This window comes from Megalops cyprinoides, chromosome 2 (genome assembly GCF_013368585.1).
Source record: "Megalops cyprinoides isolate fMegCyp1 chromosome 2, fMegCyp1.pri, whole genome shotgun sequence".
NCBI classification, from domain to species: domain Eukaryota; kingdom Metazoa; phylum Chordata; class Actinopteri; order Elopiformes; family Megalopidae; genus Megalops; species Megalops cyprinoides.
Genome location: NC_050584.1, coordinates 23,720,496 through 23,738,265, shown reverse-complemented (window position 1 = coordinate 23,738,265; position 17,770 = coordinate 23,720,496). Strand labels below are relative to the sequence as shown.

Below are 17,770 nucleotides of genomic sequence, written 5' to 3'. Positions count from 1 at the left end.
CTGGACCCCACAACATCCTTGATGACGTGATCTTTAACTTGTTCAGTAACTGTTAGTGCCTTATATCAAAAGACAGTCTCTCAGGTAAAACAACGCAAGCTAATAAAACTGCATGTTTGTGTTGCCTTTGGTGTTTATTCACTTATTGACACGTGCATGCCATTAGATTAGTTGAGAACTGAAAATGTGGTGACAATTCCTCAGAGCAGATGTTCCTATTATATTTGTTCTATCGCTTGCTCTTTATTTTATGTGCAGTATTGCAACACGTTTTGGATTCTGTGATCTAGTAGCTGATGTCTGATATTTGAGTATACTTACCTTCGCTTGTCTAGTCAGGTTGCACAAGTTGACTTGCGGCGGGGTTTGAATAGTGTTATGCTCAAACTCACTGGTCTGGGAGTGTTGATATCCTGGTCTGAACACTGTTGCTCATTCAACCTGAATGGATGCGCTTCTGTTGTTTTGCGCTGGAAGTTGCTCTGGATAAGAGCGTCTGCTAACTGAATGTTATGTAATGCAATGTAATCTCTCTTTGTGCTTTATGGATGCTCCACTGCACAGATCTGGAGAGAAGGAAGGGCCTGACAAGGTATGCAGTCTTCTTCACCTGCTTCTTCAGGTTCATACTGTTTGTTAATCAATATCACTGATATGGGCCTCTGCTCAGGCATTGATCTTGATTCAACCCAATGTCTAACCTTCTCCTCCATGGCTCACCTCATAGCATGGTATGTTGACTGAAAACAAACAAAATGACTGTATTTCTGGTAGGCAACAAGGCTTTATATCCTTACAGTTTATCAGTCTCCCAGACAGTTGGTTTATGCGAACAACTATCCTGGCAAACACTGTATCTCAAAGGTGTGGCATGTTCACCTTATTCATAGAATTGAGGTTACTCGTGTAATCACATGTTACCCGCTGAAATATTTCAGTGTTGGCTCAAACAAAATGAAGAAAAATTAAGAATAACAAAAGTAAAACCAAAGCATGGATGTGAGTTTATTTTTTCCATAATACTCCAATAATTATAGCAGTGCAAACACTCAGTATAAAAGTTGCAATAAGAAATGTACATTCACATTGAACATTTCAATCAATTCACTTGTAACAAAAAATAGGACACAGATTTAGTCGCTCAGATTAGATTAACAATTTTGTAAAAGACTGGATGTCGCTCTACAATATCATATATACTTACAAAATTAGACCCGTATTATTTATGAAAATATCTAATCCACAAGAAAAGCCTACAAGTTTATCTGTGATTGTATGCTGAGATAACTGCGCATATATGGTTTCAAAAATTAAGTAGGTTGGCCACAGCAGTCAATATTTATGAAATATAACCATTTTGGCCAACATTTGTAGCTGCTTAAGCAAATTACAGTATGCATTTGATTTGGCCCCTGAAAACTCAGCCCACAGAGAACTACAATGCAGTATATGCAATAGATTCTTCATGCTCAAAGAAGTTGTATAAGAAATGCAGGAAGTTGTCTGATCCCCAGAGACAGAAAAAAAATGAAACAAGCTCTTCAAAATTACATCACACCCATTCAAAGAAGGATCAAGCTCAAAGCTATTCTCTTACAGCCTGTTTTTTTTTTAATCAGCTGTCCATGTGCCAGAGGTTATTTACAGTAGGACAGTTGAGGACAGGGAAGCATCTCCACATTGGTGGTAGGAGCACAAACCAGTAGAAGATCCAGTTCTTGGTGATAAGCTCTTAGCAATGATTCGTTTCAGGACACTGTGCTTTGGGAATATCCCAGCTCAGTTCTGTTTATTGTAATGTACATACAGCATTTTTTTTTTCCAGGGGCAATGTGGAGCTGCAGGACCTGACGTGCCGTGAGAACTGGACAAAACTCCCCATGGGGAAAATGAGCAGATTAAACCAAACAAGCTTCTCAGAGGGAGTTCCCAAAAACAAAACACTGCTGACTTCTGTTCCTCCTGCCGAAGAGCAGAGAGGACAATGTGTTGGCACAATATAAGTGTCCGACAGCAACCTACACCCCTAAGGTATACATGCAGTAGATGCTGGAGATCTGAGTTACAGAACTGGAGGGGGTTGGGAGGGGGGAGACGAATACTGTTACCCATCCCCCCCAGTGAAATGGACACAAGTCACTGGACAAGGGGGATGTATGGAGACCCTGGAAAGCTATAGACTATACATTCAAGTAGGCAGCTGTCCTCCTCATGCATTTTAAAACTGAAAGCCAGGAGGATAACCAGACTTCATGCATACACGACAAAACATTTCAGTTTGCAGGATAGAGGCCACAACATATTTGTGCCATGTAGCTTTGGAAGGAGAGTACAGATCAGAGAGTGCCAACACAGACTAAGGCGGGTGGTTAGGTACATGCTGAACCAGAACAGAGGCGTGTTCCCGTGCATTTAGGGGGGAACGCGGATCTTTAAAAGCTGAGTGTGACACCCAGAGCTGAGAATAGTCAGCTTCACACCACTTTTTTCCATCATATATAGTTATATAAATATCAATACATATATAATGATATCTTAAAAATAACTTATACATCAAACATTATTGTCATAAAACACACATCATAAACAAGCAAAGGGAGTTGTGCAGTATTAAAAACTGTAGTCACTGAAATCATACAGAGATATATTAAAGACATATACAAAAAAAAAAAACAAAATCAGCAAACAGAGTCATGCACAATAATCAAAGGCATGCTTTCCTTGGACTGATGCACAGGCATGTAGTACCATATACCTGCATGCCTCCAGATTCTCAGTGAGGGAGATATTCTTATGTATATGCAGAGTGAATGTTTTGGGAATCCAGCTAAGCATTATTAACAATTGTAGATTTTGTAAAAACTACAAGTGCAGTGTTTTATTGCTACCATTTGTCAACTAAGGAAGTATTAGCCGCATTTTCTTAAACACTTGCCAAAATAAAGTTGCCCATTCAGGTCGGCAACACTGATATGTGCTTTATCACTAATTTTCTCAAAATAAAACTTTATTCAAGATACAAAGGCAACTCACTTACAACAATTATGTTTAATTCATCTAGTGAATTGTTGAAATTATACGCAATGGGATTTATTTTATGACATGTATTGTAATTATCAGTTCATATAATAATAATTATAATGTACTGGAAGGCCTTTCAAATGCAAAGGCAGAACAATACTTCTAACCAGGTAATAACCTACATATTGTCCTTCTAAATGCACTGTTATAAAACAAGTTGTGTTGATTACAAAAGATGAAATTACTTAACTTGTCTTTACAGAGTAAATAATCTATCCTGTGTCACTCAGTTTATTTACAATATGAATTCTGTACAGCATATTAAAGTGATTATCTAAAAGGCAAATATTTGAAACCTGGACACTACAAGATTAAAAAATAAATAAGGCAATAAACTTTTGTCTGTTTCAATAGTTTGTTTTGGAAGCAACGTCAAAGTGTTTATCTCCAGAGGTCAAAGGGTGCAGGCAGGAAGAGGAGGGAATGTTCTGTCCTTTTAAAGGCCTGTGACAGTTTATATATCTGTTGTCTTGGCTCTCTCAGAATGTCAGAACACGACAAACTAACTAATGATTATCTTACATAAAATAATAATAATATTAATAATAACATCTTGGAAGGCCTTTCAAAGCTACAAAAACACTAATGTTTTTAAATATTTCTAACAATGTGTCTTATTGTGTAATAACCAGCATATTCTATTCCTATGTTGACTGTAATGGAATGAGGTCTGTATTGATTGGAACAGCCAATATTACTGAACTTAACAGGTTATATGCGGTCAGGTTGGCGATTAAATGTTTTCCTTTCTGTACTAATATAAACTGCATGAAGAGCTCATATTGCACACAATGTGTGATCTTGGCATTGATTCAGATCCCTGTCGCTTTGCCCAAAACCTGACAGAAACATATAGTGGGTGTATCCTTATCTCCAAAATCGTGGCCTAACCTGCCATCCTCATGTGACAGGGCCAATAGTTTTAGCTTTGAATTCTGGATCTAAAAGCTGCAATGGCAGATGGACTGAACCCCTCTCTGGGCGCGGGCATGCTTTTATAACTTTTGAGGCATGTGAACAACGGGGCAAAAGGTACCCGTTCAGACGACAGGATGGAGATGTCTGATAACTCTAGGAAGTTGCACCTGTCACTATCTTTGCACACAAGTCCACAGCACAACACCTCCATGGTAACCTGCCCTTTAGCTGGACCATCAGAGCCGGATTACAGCGCAAGGGAGGAACCACAAGCCACAAAAAGTGACATCACCACGTTTTAGGAACAGAGAGGAAATGCTGCTTACACCTGCAAAATTCAGATCGGAGCGCCAATTCTGAATGACCACACTCCTTACTGACTAAGGTCACGAAAAAGCAACTTAATAAAGAACATAAATGCAGAGCTGTCATTCCTCTGCCACGTGGTAATACCCTTGAAGAGCATAGTGTTATACAAACACCCCATTACTAAAAAAAGCCAGTTTAAAGCCAGTTAGCAAATTCTTTGAGTCTTTTCTGTCCTGTGTGAGAGATGGCATCAGACCTCAAACCTCTACTGAACTCCACAAGAGCTAAATGCTTAGAGCTAAAGTGGATTAGAGACTGGCCTCCATGCCAACACCCTACACCCACCCCCTCCACACCTCTTTTCCATGTCTGTCATTCCATCCAGTCATCTGTAACTTTAGATAGTCCTACCCTACTGTACCTCCCATAGTCAAAACCAGTAAGTAAACCAAGCAACACCCTCTTGCCCCTTCAGAACATAACACACTCTCTCTACTCACTCAGTCTGCATCTCTAGGGGAAAATGGAATAAGTAGTGTGGATAGCTAATTGGATCAAAATATGTCATTTCCCTGTGGCAGATCCTCCCATTATCCAATTATATCTATTTTGTTCATGTAATCATATATTGTTTTCATTTATGTTCAGAAATACCTCTTTAAAGCATTTCTGGCCTCAACAGGGAAATCTTTTCTAAGACATACATTCAGGGGTAACAGTCAGTCACTAGTCATTGGCTATAGCATAATATTCCATGCTGTAACACTAGTTAATGTTTTTGGGACATAAGAATGACATAACAGTGATTCTTTTGGGCAGGATTCCAGCACAAATAATTGCCTAATTCACACTGTCAATGCATCCATGGGTATAATGCTTTCTCTAATAACACATGTGCTAATTATATATATTTTTTTGCTCCTGATCTGTGCATCTCCCAAGCACAGCAGAGCTAGTGCACTGATAGTCTGCTGCTACTGGCTACAGCGCTGTGCGGTTATCATGGACGTCAACATGACTGCACCAAAGGGATGGGGGACCTAACCGAAGCATTTGCTGCCCAGCTGGCACCGGGGCGCTCCTCTCCTGTCTGCAGAAGGTTACAAGGAGATCAGAAAGAGCCAAGCCATTCCAGAGTTAACCAGACGCACTAGTCATCAGCTATGAAAAGCCTGTTTGTGCTGTTTAATTACAGTTTAGGGCTGTTTAAAAACCCGCAGACACCTACATAAAAATAGAATATTTTTCGAGACGGCTATAATTATTCAATTCTATACAGCGGTATCAAAATATACCCCCAACTCCAAACAACTGGAAAGATAAATAGCTACTGTACCCTGGCATACTTGCTACAAAGGTTGAAAAATATGTAATAGCTTCATGGTGCTGGGGTGGTCCTTGCTTAGATGTGCTGAATGTGGAGTAAGCCTGGTATTTTTTTGTCTTTAACCAGGACAACACAAAAGGACAGTTTTACTTGAAGAGGCATGTCTGGTGAGTCCTACAACCAGATTAATTCAAACAAAAACCCAGATGATCAACACAATCTAAAATATCACTTGGCTCTATAAAGAAAGTCACAAGGCTTTTTACTTTAAACACACATAAACATACTCTTTTCTTTCAGCAAATACAGGCCCTTTGGGTTTGAGAGCCCAAAAGCATAAAGTTTTTTTTTTTAATTACTGTTATTATTATTCTTAACATCAGAGAAAATGGAAGGAAGACATACTTTCTTCCTTCAGCAGTGAAACTGGTGCTATGTGATCACTTATTCCTTACTGAAAATCCTTATCTCTGTTCAGAATCAACTTTCATTTCTTGAATCGATTCCCTAACGTTTCTCACAACTGGAGGGGATTGTTTGAAACTCAGAACACTTTTCAATGACTCAGGCTGAAAGGGTACTGCTTTTGGAAAAAAAAAAAGAAAAAAATTCAAAAGAAGTTTACATAAGCGTTTTTCAACCTTCACTTACCACCAGCCCCCTAACAAAGTCATTAGCCCTTATAACCTTTCCAACAAAAGTTATTTTTAACTTCTTAAGTGATTTTCATTACAGAACCCAAAGTTCTCTTTGGTTGGACTGCCAGGATCCTTAACGGTGTGTCTGCCTGTGACCCCCTCAGGCTGAGCGCTTCGGGTGAGAGGAGCGGGGGGTCCCTCTCGCTGGGGCTGGCGTCTCTCTCTCACACGTCCTTCCCTGCTGGCACGGAGACAGACGGGAGGTACAGGGCGGTGGTGTTTGTGTTTGTCAGAGTGGTCTGTATTGTCCCGAGGCTCGCCTTGACTGGGAAACCGGCCACGGACGACACAGAGGGGCAGCCCGTTCCCAGCTTCATGCGGATGTTGGCTCTGCCGTAAGGATGTGGCTTGCGCTCGAGGCTTTTTGATCTGGTGTGGGAGCCGGGGCCGTGGCATTTCCCTTCCAGAAAATAAGTCAGCATCTCGCCTTTGCCCTTGACACTGACCTTGCCGCGGCACACCAGGTCGTAGTTACCTTTCAGCATGCGGTGCACGTCCTCCGTCACCTGTGGCGCACGCACACGTACACACGCGCACATGCACACAAGCACCGGCACACAAACACATACACAAAAAATACAAACACACACACACAAGTGGAAATACATGTGCATACAAACACACATACAAACAGAAACACATGCAGACGGATATGTGTACACACCCATATACAAGCACACAAATAAATACATGCACCCACACCCACACCCACACACCCACAAACCCACACATCCACACCCCCACCCACCCACCCCCACACACCCACACCCACACACACACACACACACACACACACACACCTACATGGCATTAATATTTCTGTGGCACATTTGAACTAAAAAAATAATAAAACCGAGCAGACAGGGAACGTTTAAATATGTTCACTCATGCCTTAAGGAATCTGATAATGGATTTCTACTTTAGTCTTACTGTTTACCCATGAAAATAAAGAAAAAAATCATTTAAAAATATGAAAACACAAAAACAAAATCAACAACAAAAACAACAACCAGAGAGCAAGTTTATGATTTAAAACATGCACTCAATATTGAAATGACAGTCAAGAGGGACTTTCAAAAAGTCTGTGTACCATATGGATGTGATGTTGCTGGGAAACTATGTTAGACTTATTACTGAAGCCAGAAGTGGGCCAGCTGCAAAAGCCAGATAAAAGAGTCTAATATAGAGGCTCTGCTGGTGCTGAACCATAGAAGAAACCTCCAGCAATGAACCCAATGACAACAGCCCTCAGGGCCAGTACCCTGCAAACAGCCATTTACCATGCCTGTGGAAAAAAGACAACACCTCTCTTAGCTGGTACACACTCCCAGAGAATGGGAACTGGGAATGGGAGAGCTGCCTGAGCTACAGTGGGGGTTTTATGTCTTCATCCAATCGGGAACCAAAGACTAATCATTAATCATGATTGTTAATATGTATTTTTTTTTATTTAATTAATATTTTTTTCAATTATAGTCAATAATTGTCAAGCTAATGTTTTTCAACATACAGAATGAAGATACACAAGCATATACCCATAGCCATGTTGAACATTTAACAAGATAAACGCCACCTAACTTCCATGACTCCAGCTGGTGATTGGTAAGTGTTTGTAACTATGCCCGTAACTATGCTGCTAACTAACCATCAGGAAAATCGTACTACACTCATTCAAATGGAAAACTTGCTTGAAAAATCCAAAGAACATAAGACTTGAAATGGAGTCAAAACTTAAAAACATAAAAAAGTTTATTTTCATCAAATGAGCCTCATTACATGACACTATATGGCTAGTTATGGCTAGGCTAATCTGATATCTGCATTATTGATGAGATAGCTAGCCATCTATCAGGATACTTTTTGCTACCTGGCTAACAAAAACGACTTATTCTGCTCACTTGGGGAGATAGAATGGGTTTGGGTAGTTAGGAGAAGCTCCAACAGCATTTTCTATGTTTTTTGTGTGAATCACATCAGATTGCATCGTCATGCACATTAGCAATACTGGAACCATTCAACAGAATGCACTAGTATTGGAAAAAAACTTCAACTTGTTTGCTGTTGTGGATACAGACTTTTTCTTTGCAACTTGTGAAGAAGGTCAAAGGTCATCCAGAGAGATCTGTGCTGCGTAGCAGACATGCTTCAAACTTACGTCTGGATCAAGGCCATTAACCCAATCAGTCTCTGTCATCCAGTACAAAGCAAATTCAAGGAAGGACTACAAGCCCAACTTCTCCCTGTTCCAAACAGCCAAATCGGATATTACTGTATGTCATGAGATCGGGGCAGAAGTGACCTCACAGTCTTGCGGTTTAACTGTCACCAGCAGCTGGTGGCCAGAAGACTGCTGTTGATGCAGTAAAGAAGTAGCATTCATACCTGAATTTTGCCCTGGACTCCAGTGCTGTCCATGCGGCTGGCCACGTTGACCGTATTGCCCCAGATGTCATACTGAGGTCTCCTGGCCCCGATGACCCCGGCCACCACAGGACCCACGTTAATTCCTACAGGGACAATGATGCCAGAGCTTTATTTTGACTGCAAGGCCCTGTTCACCGATTACTTCACCACTGTGGGTCCCCAGAAGAGTGACAGTGTACATTATTAACTGGAGACTGTGGCTTCCTGATCCCCAAAAAGGTGCTCTTAACCAGCCAAAGTGTTTCTGCTGTGGAAAGTCAAGTCTTCTGACTGCTGGTTCATACTGGGGAGTGATTGACAGCACATGGTAGCTCCACCCACTCTGGGGTTCATGAATCCTCATGCTTGCTAGTCACCTATCCATGCTACTACTGAACAGTTTGTGTTTTGCTGCAACACTAAACAGAATGTCTACTCCAATGGTTCATACCTGGAAATTATTAACAGCCAATGGTAACTCTACCCATTCTGGGGTTCATGATGCCTCATTCACCCCAGTCACCGATGTATGCTACTACTGCTAAACAGGATGACTACTACAATGGAATAAGCAGACTCAACGTTTTTTATGGGATGCATTTCCTTTAGCGCACTGACTGCAGTTAGGTTTACCACACTCACGGTGTTGCTGACTGCACTGCAGGACCTTTCGTAAATGCGGGTGTCACGGGCTGAAACTCACCCACTCTTAACACAAAGTCGTTGTAGGATTGGTAGTTGATTGCATCCAGGACATCAAACATCTCAATGGCGAAGTCCGCCACTGTGCATAAGTGCGAGGAGATGGACTTTTTGGCCTATTTTCGAAAAGACAAAATTAAGAAATCAGATTATACATTGGCAGAATAGGTACAACTGGACAGGAATTTATGAGAAGTTTACATCATTGTAGAAAGCCTTCAATTTGTGTGTCACAGACACTATGTGGAATAAACATACACGCACATGCACGCGCACACAAACACTTTATATGAACACACACACACAATGAAACATTCAAAAGTCACAAAAAGATTCTCATATAGGACATCTGGAAACTGTATTTAATACATAATTAAGTAATGTAATCTAAAACGCTGGTGTCTTTTCTTAGGGGTATATATAGCATCATCTCTCACACACAGGCACACATGCACACACACACACACACACACACACACACACACACACACACACACACACAGAGGTCTACTGTTTTCCAGCTGAGCTTACCTTGCTTCCAGTGGTGGGAACCAAACCCACAGCTGCCATGTACGTGCTGCCAATAGTTTTGATCTTTTCAATGTCCTTGTAACATTCCTTGTCCATGAGCTGGAAAATCAGTGAATTTATTCAGCTGCAGACTATTGCTCATGCCAGAAACACAGCCCACACACTGTCAGGCTCACTGAGGTGTAAACTGCATATCTATGGAGATATCCCCATTTCCAATAATAGCACAGACACAAATACACAGCAGATACCACACCGCCGTGGCACAAAGGATAAAGCTGTGCACATTCAGAGAGCATTCAGTGCACCAGACGAAATGCTGACAGGAGACGTTTAAGAATATTTATTTATGACTTTATGAAATTTATAACAAGGGGTCTGTAATGACAACAAAAACCCACATCATCATTAATTTCATTTTCACCCCCCCCCACCCCCTGTTTCCACCACCCTCCAAATTCATCTGTAAAAATATGCATTTGTACAATCATACCATACACTACATTACTGTCATTTAGCAGATGCTTTCATCCAGAGTGATTCACATAGTTTACAATTTTACATGTTATCCATACAGCTGGATATTTACTGAGGCAATTGTGGGTTAAGTACCTTGCCCAAGGGAACAACAGCAGTGCCGCAGTGGGGAATTGAACTGGCAACCTCTCAGTTACAAGCCCTGACCACTATGCTACACTCCCACCCCATTATCAACGTAGGGGAACTGCACGGTCAGGTTGTGTTTTCTTTGCAAGAGGCCCTCCACCCTCACCACTGTTGGCCTCAGTTTATGACAGTGGTCTCAGGACAAAAATATGATCTTTAATATCAGTCCCATGCTGAAGGGAATGACCCCAAAAAAATGATGCTCTAAAACTCTGGCAGAAGGATTTCCCACCTCATCGAAATCGGCAATGATCTCGTTGAGCAGCCGCAGGCACTCCACCCCCATGTTGTTGCCATCCAGCTCGATGTAGAAGTCGTTGAAGTTGGGGATAGAGGCGAACAGCACTCCCACCTGGGCGTAAGACTGGTAGTACAGGTCCTGAAACGAGAAGGGGATACAGGCTCGTCAGTGGCGGTCGGAGATGACGGCAGGGCCGCTTTAACGATATGTGTTACATTACATTATTGGCATTTATCAGACGCTCTTATCCAGAGTGACTTACATAGGTTACAATTTTTTTTACATGTTACTCATTTATACAGCTGGGTATTTACTGAAGCAATTTTTGGTTAAGTACCTTGCCCAAGGGTACAACAGCAGTGCCCCAGCAGGAAATCGAACTGGCAACCTTTCGGTTACGAGTTCTGCTCCTTACTGCCTGTGTTCCCACAATTGCATGACAACACGGTGAGTGTACTGCTTTAGCTCGTAACTGACCTCGTTTTGTTTTTTTCCCCAAAACGGGGCTATTATCCCACTGGCAGAGTGATTTTGGCTTAATGGTGATGTATTGCAAAAGACATGTTGTTCCCCACCCTTCTTAATTCATGCTGTTTGCTGAGGCTGATTTCATTTTGCATTAGCTGAGCCTTTGATTGTGTTCTTATTAACTACTCAAAGCAAATCTCTAACTAAAGCCTTGGTATTGGATATTGGACATAAAAGAGAAAAATGACCCCTTTTTACCACACAGTTTTGCAGGTTCACATATTCATTTCATAGGCTCTATATGGCATTGACAGGGGAACAATGGATTCAAACATAAACATGCTATTTAATGGCTCCAACACATTCTTTATGTCAGTGCTTTGCCAGATTGCTGTTTCCTTTCCTTGCTGTTCTTTTTTTTTTTAAAAAAAAATGCCCTTACGCGCTGAACGAATGGACTTCCTCTCTCCTTAGGTCCAGGATGTTTAATTTCATCACTTCCTGGGAAGTGACTCAGAGGGGAACAAGCGTCAATGGCACGGGATATCCACCGGTTCACTATGAACCCTGCCACCAACCACGTCACGTCCAGCCTAACCCAAACAAACTGGACAAACATTTGACATCCGGCAGCCAGGGGCAAGCAACGTCCTGGGCTGTGTGGAAGTGTACCATCCGGGGGGTGTGCGCTCGGCTCATTGTATTGAGGTTATAGCCATATAAGATTTACCAGCAATTACACACTGGCTTCAGTCTTCCTCAGGGAGTCATATTACATTCATTCAATCTCAGGGGTTAGGCATTGCGTTCACCATATTTCAGGGGTTATAGAACAGACTAAAAGTATTTGGGGGGTTATACATTTAATACCATGTTTAATGGGTTATACATTAAATTCAGTGTATTTCAGGGGTTACACATTAGGCTTATCTTTTCCTAAGGTTATAAAGCAAATTTACTGTATATTAGGGGTTTGACATTCTATTTATTCAATTTCAGATGTTAATGTGGCCATTATATTTACCACATATCTTGGGTTAGGCACTGGATTCACTCTACCTCAGGAATTCATACAAGATTCATTGTATTTCAAGGGTTAGTCATTATACTGACTGTATTTCACAGGCTATGGAATGAACTTGCCATATTTCAGGGTAAAACATTACCCTCATAGTACAGGGGTTACACATTAGAGTTATCACAGTTCAGGAATTACACATGAGATTCACCACAATTCAGGGATTACACATTAGATTTACCATATTTACATTACATTATTTAGCAGACATTCGTATCCAACGCAAATTCCAGCACAAGAAAACAGAAGTGTATCCATCCAAATTAAATGAGCAGAGTATAGTCAGACCAGGCTAACAATACTCCCAGACCAGTAAGTGTGAGCACAACACCATTCAAGCACTACCACAAGTTAATTTATGCTAATCTGAAATTAGACAGCCTAGAAAACTAATGGGAGGTCATATACATATACTACCATATATCTCACAATCACAATATCCATAACACTTTGTGATACTAGTAAATAAAAAGTAAGTAAATAAGTGGCAAGTAATACAACTAGCCGGTGCTATGGGGAGGGAAATGAAGTGGAACTGAGATGCAGTCTGAACAGGTAGGTCTTCAGTCTGCATCGGAAGATAGCCAGTGATTCTGCTGTCCTGACCCCCATGGGAAGTTCATTCCACCACTGGAATACCAGTACAGCCAGGCATCATGTCTGAGAGGAGGGACCCCGTCAGAAGGGGACAGTTAGTTGCCCCAAGGTTGCAGAGCGCAGTGATCTGGCCAGTACATCTGGTTTAAATGTTTCAGGCGTGAGTCATGAGACCTGTATTTCGCGGGTTACACATCAGACTAACCACATTTCAGGAGTTAGTCATGAGGCTAACCATATTCCAGGGGTTAGGCATCAGACTTAACATATTTCAGCATTTAGTCATGAGACTTACCATATTTCAGGGGTTAGACATCAAACTTTCCATTATTTCATGGTTTTAATCATGAGACTTACCATATTTTGGGGGTTACACACCAGACTCCACATATTTCAGGGGTTAGTCGTGAAATTTACCATATTTCGGGATTTAGAAATCAGACTTAACATATTTCAGGGGTTGGTCATGAGACGTACCATATTTCGAGGGTTAGACATCAGAAAGTGCTGTGCAACATGTGCAGGCAAAAGGTTGAACAGAATTCTCTTATTGTCCAGCTTCACTCTCTCCATGTCATCTCTCTCTTCCTCAGCCTGGGAAAATAATCAAACACACAAGTGCACCACTGAATGAGTGACACCAATGAGGCACAAGTGCACTTCTAAACAATTATAAGGAATTACAGTCATGTAGCACCTTAAATCCCTCAGAAAGATCTGACAGCCATTTTACAGTCAAGGGGGCATGCACCTCAGGTCAAGCACTGTCAATATACATTATGCTGCCCACCTAGGGGAAGCACAGGAACTATTTTTTCACAAGGATTTATATTGCTAATTAAGCCAGGAAAGAGTCAGATGGTCAGATTGGGAGAGGCAGATTGAGAATTTGGCAAGGAAACAAGGGCACACCCCTCCCCTTTCCAATCTGTGCCATGGGATCTTAATGACTGTGAGTCAGGAGGCTGGTTTATTGTCTCATGTGAAAGATGTCTACTAGAGCCCAGAGTCCTCATCACCGCACGAGGGGATTAGGCTGCTACTTGGTCCAAAAAGAATACTGCCCTCTACTGGCAGACCAATACTACTTCCAGCAGCAACCTAGTGTTCCCAGGAGGGTTCCCATGCAAGTCCTAACCAAGCTTAACCCCAGTTACCTTCTGCCATTTGGCAGAAGGCAGAAGAATGATATGGCTATATGACTGCTGGCTATAAACACCAAACTACAGTGTATAACTTTTGATACAAAATAAACATGAAAAACTTTTGATATTAAGTGAAAATAAACATGAAAAATCTACATAGCATCATGATATGATTTTTATTTTACCACATGGATTGCACATAGATACCTGCACGTAAAGTAGTTTAGCATTACAGAAATAAACCAGATACTGTTGGTAAACTGTAGTACAAATATATGACCACTAGAGGTCATTAATGAAGAGGGGGAGGTTTAAATGACTATTTCTCGCATACCCTGGGAAAAAACAGCGTTGGAAAAATATTTATAAAATATGATGTTATGTTCTCTTTTGAAACTCCAAAATGCTTCTCTCTGTGAAACGTTTTAGCCCTAAATTGTAAATAACTGTTGTCTGAAAATCGGATGTTTACCCAAGTAAACATTCATCTTCACCATGTAACTCTTTCTGACTCTCTCTCTCTCTCTCTCTCACACACACACACACACACACACACACACACACACACATATATATATATATATATATATATACATATATATGTGTGTGTGTGTACATACAGAGAGAGAGAGAAAGAGAGAGAGAGAGACAGAGAGAGAGAGAGAACAGTAACAGTAATTATGATACTAATTTACACTCCCACACACTTTCTGAACATTCTCTCATATGGGTAATGTGAAGACTGTACTCCACATCATATCGCCTGGACATTGCCGTGTTCTAGCATAATAGAATCTGACCCGATCGACAGACCCCCTTTCCTCTCGGCCCTCATAAGTCACGACGAGCCTGACTTTGCTGCTCTCATGGGCCCCGATAACAATGTCTCTGTGATGCGTTTAGGAAGACGACATGAAAGTCAACCATGTCCCCCTACTGCGCTCCGCATTAAGGGGGATCCTGCGTGCCCAGTTTTGCCAAGGGGAGATTCGGCAGACATGAAAAGCACCGGCGCTTTTCACTGGGACAAGTGGATCGGTCTGCTAGTCTCACATCTCATTTCATCAGGCAAATGCTGTCTCTGAGACGGGAGAGTTTGATAGGGAATTGTGAGGACCTCTGCTGAGAATAGTCTTCTTGGTCTCTCCTCCGCTCCACCTCTGAAGCTGTGCGCTGTACGAGGGCTTTCATGTTGTGTGGCTTCATTTAACTGAAACACGCTGTGGCGTTTTGTAATTCTGAGAGACGCGCTATTAGGCTAATATTCAGTCTGTCCTTGACTGTGGCAATTGTCCCAACAGGGAGGGAGAAGGGACCCAATAAATGATTTTTAGCTTCGCTCTTCACTGTTACCACTAAACACTGATGGGTGTCCATCTAGCAGATTATAAACGAGGAAAAGCAACAAATACAGTAAGCCAGTGAGTTGTGCTCATGACAACAGCCATCACTCCTTACGAATTTGCTTTACTCTGTCTTGAAAATTATTTAGTCATGATGGCTGTATCCATAGAAGATTCACACAACCTACTCTGCAAAGTTTCAAATGTTTTGGCAAACTGGTCATCTATTAAATGGTGCTATAATGCTGACAAATTACAAGGCAAATATGTCATCACAGGTTCATAAGTATATTAGAGAGGGAACTGTATGCATGTGGTGACACATTACAGTTAGGTAGCTACATATAGGTTGCCTGCAGAACAACACCATTTCACTAATGAAGGTAGAATATTGAAACGTTTGAGCCTTCATTCTTGTGTATGAGAAAAAAAAAGTGTTATGATCTTTTATGTATGTAGTTACTAACTCTTTTCATCCATGCACTCGTGTTTTTTGCCTACAATGTAAGCCAAAATAAGAGCAGTCCGCTTTTATTAAAAACAGGTTTCAGAAGGACCAAAGGGTAGCAAGCTATCAGCCATGTATTGAATCTGACTACAGGCCAAGCGCACAAATCGGTGAGGTCACAGCAGCCAGACGCTGAGCACAAGTGACCTGATTTTATGAGGATATGTGGAACGAATATGTGAGAGAACTGTGGAGCCGGTGTTAAAAAAGGATGCACTTAACTAGCTACATTGATTCAACAGCTATTTAACTGTAGACAGCAACACAGCTCATCTAGGCTACAATGCACAACGGCTAAGTTCACAGTATCACCCTTTCAGACATTACTCAGTGATGAAGTGTACTCCCTGTAGCATTGATTCAATGGGAAAACAAAACACCAGACCAGCCACAGACTGGAACAGCTTCAAACTGGAGTTTATCCAGAGTGTGAATGAGGCTTTGCATTTCTGTTGGCCCCAACACCTTTACAAATACAACTTCCAATTTCTCCCTCTCCAGGGTCACCCCTCATCCACCATCCAGTGCCCCCCCCCCCCTTCCCCCCGCATAAGGGTGCAATGGTATGCTCCAGGGGGAGAAAGAGCTGGAGTCCAGCTCTACATAGTCTGGTTCACAGACCGCCCAGGGCGATTAATAGCACCCGACACCAGACTGAGGCGTGGGAGATCTGCCCACCGCGCTCTGTGGCCGCAGCGCAGTGTGAGGCAACGGGGCTGCAATGCAGGCCCATGGCAATAACACCTAAGAACAAACACTCACCCCGGCGCTATTTATAGAAGTGGAGCAGTCGCAGCGAGAGAGCCGGCCACTGTGACCTGCCCGCGCTGTCCCTGCGGAGAGCACGGCTCACTCGCCAGGTATCTGTGTCCGATCACTCACACCCACGGTCACACTCATACACACATACACACACATGCACACACACACACACACACACACACACACACTTACACCCATGGTCACACTCATACTCACACACACACACATACATGCGCATACACACACACACACACACACACACACACACATATACATACATGCGCAGAAACACACACATAAGCAAACACAACGTATACAAGCAAACCAATACACACATATACACATACACAAATACTCAAGTGCACATGCAAAAACATATACACACCCACGGACTTCCAAATGCAGATACACAACACACACACATACACACACACACACACACATATGCATATGTATGTGCCTATAAAGACTCACAAATACTTGCACAAGCACAAACATTGCAGGTGGGGGCTCACCTGTACAGCCCAGAGGTAGTCTAGACGCAGCTTCAGGTCCAGCTGTCTGAAGTGAAGGGCCAGGGCGCTGGCAAACAGCAAGATGGCCAAGATGGGCTCATATCCACGGACGAAGAAAAATCCAGCCCTGCGCACAGATAGGTAAGCAGGGTCATTAGCGTGTGGGCATGTGCAAAACTCACGCCAGGTGTGTGCATTCAGTCACCCAGAGCAGCATCACTCAACAACCCACTCAACAATCAAGAATATCAGCATGCCACTTTACAACCAATCACTTAAATAACACCCTTAACTGAAAAACTAACAAATGAATATTTAAGCATCTTGATGGATATTCAAGGCAGCAGAGCACCCTGAATATAGCAGGTTGAGGAACTGGACTCTTAACCAGGAGGTTTGTTAGTCTGAATCCTTATCCAGTAAATATCAGCTATATCAGCTATACATTAAACAAGGTATGTAATGAAAGTTGCCCTGA

General features: G+C 42.0%; 1 protein-coding gene across 1 annotated transcript in view; it reads right to left on the bottom strand.

The window, feature by feature from the left end:
- Window positions 1-6,232: 6,232 nt before the first annotated feature.
- The window catches only part of adcy1a (adenylate cyclase 1a), a 67,700-nt gene continuing 56,162 nt past the window's right edge, over window positions 6,233-17,770 (bottom strand). The window contains exons 14-20 of the mRNA XM_036521138.1: window positions 17,293-17,419; window positions 13,497-13,613; window positions 10,868-11,014; window positions 9,970-10,068; window positions 9,440-9,554; window positions 8,716-8,840; window positions 6,233-6,839 (exon numbers count right to left, since the gene is read on the bottom strand). Of these exons, the coding sequence (XP_036377031.1) occupies window positions 6,498-6,839; window positions 8,716-8,840; window positions 9,440-9,554; window positions 9,970-10,068; window positions 10,868-11,014; window positions 13,497-13,613; window positions 17,293-17,419 (1,072 nt within the window). The 3' untranslated portion in view covers window positions 6,233-6,497. The remainder of the gene's footprint in view (window positions 6,840-8,715; window positions 8,841-9,439; window positions 9,555-9,969; window positions 10,069-10,867; window positions 11,015-13,496; window positions 13,614-17,292; window positions 17,420-17,770) is intronic.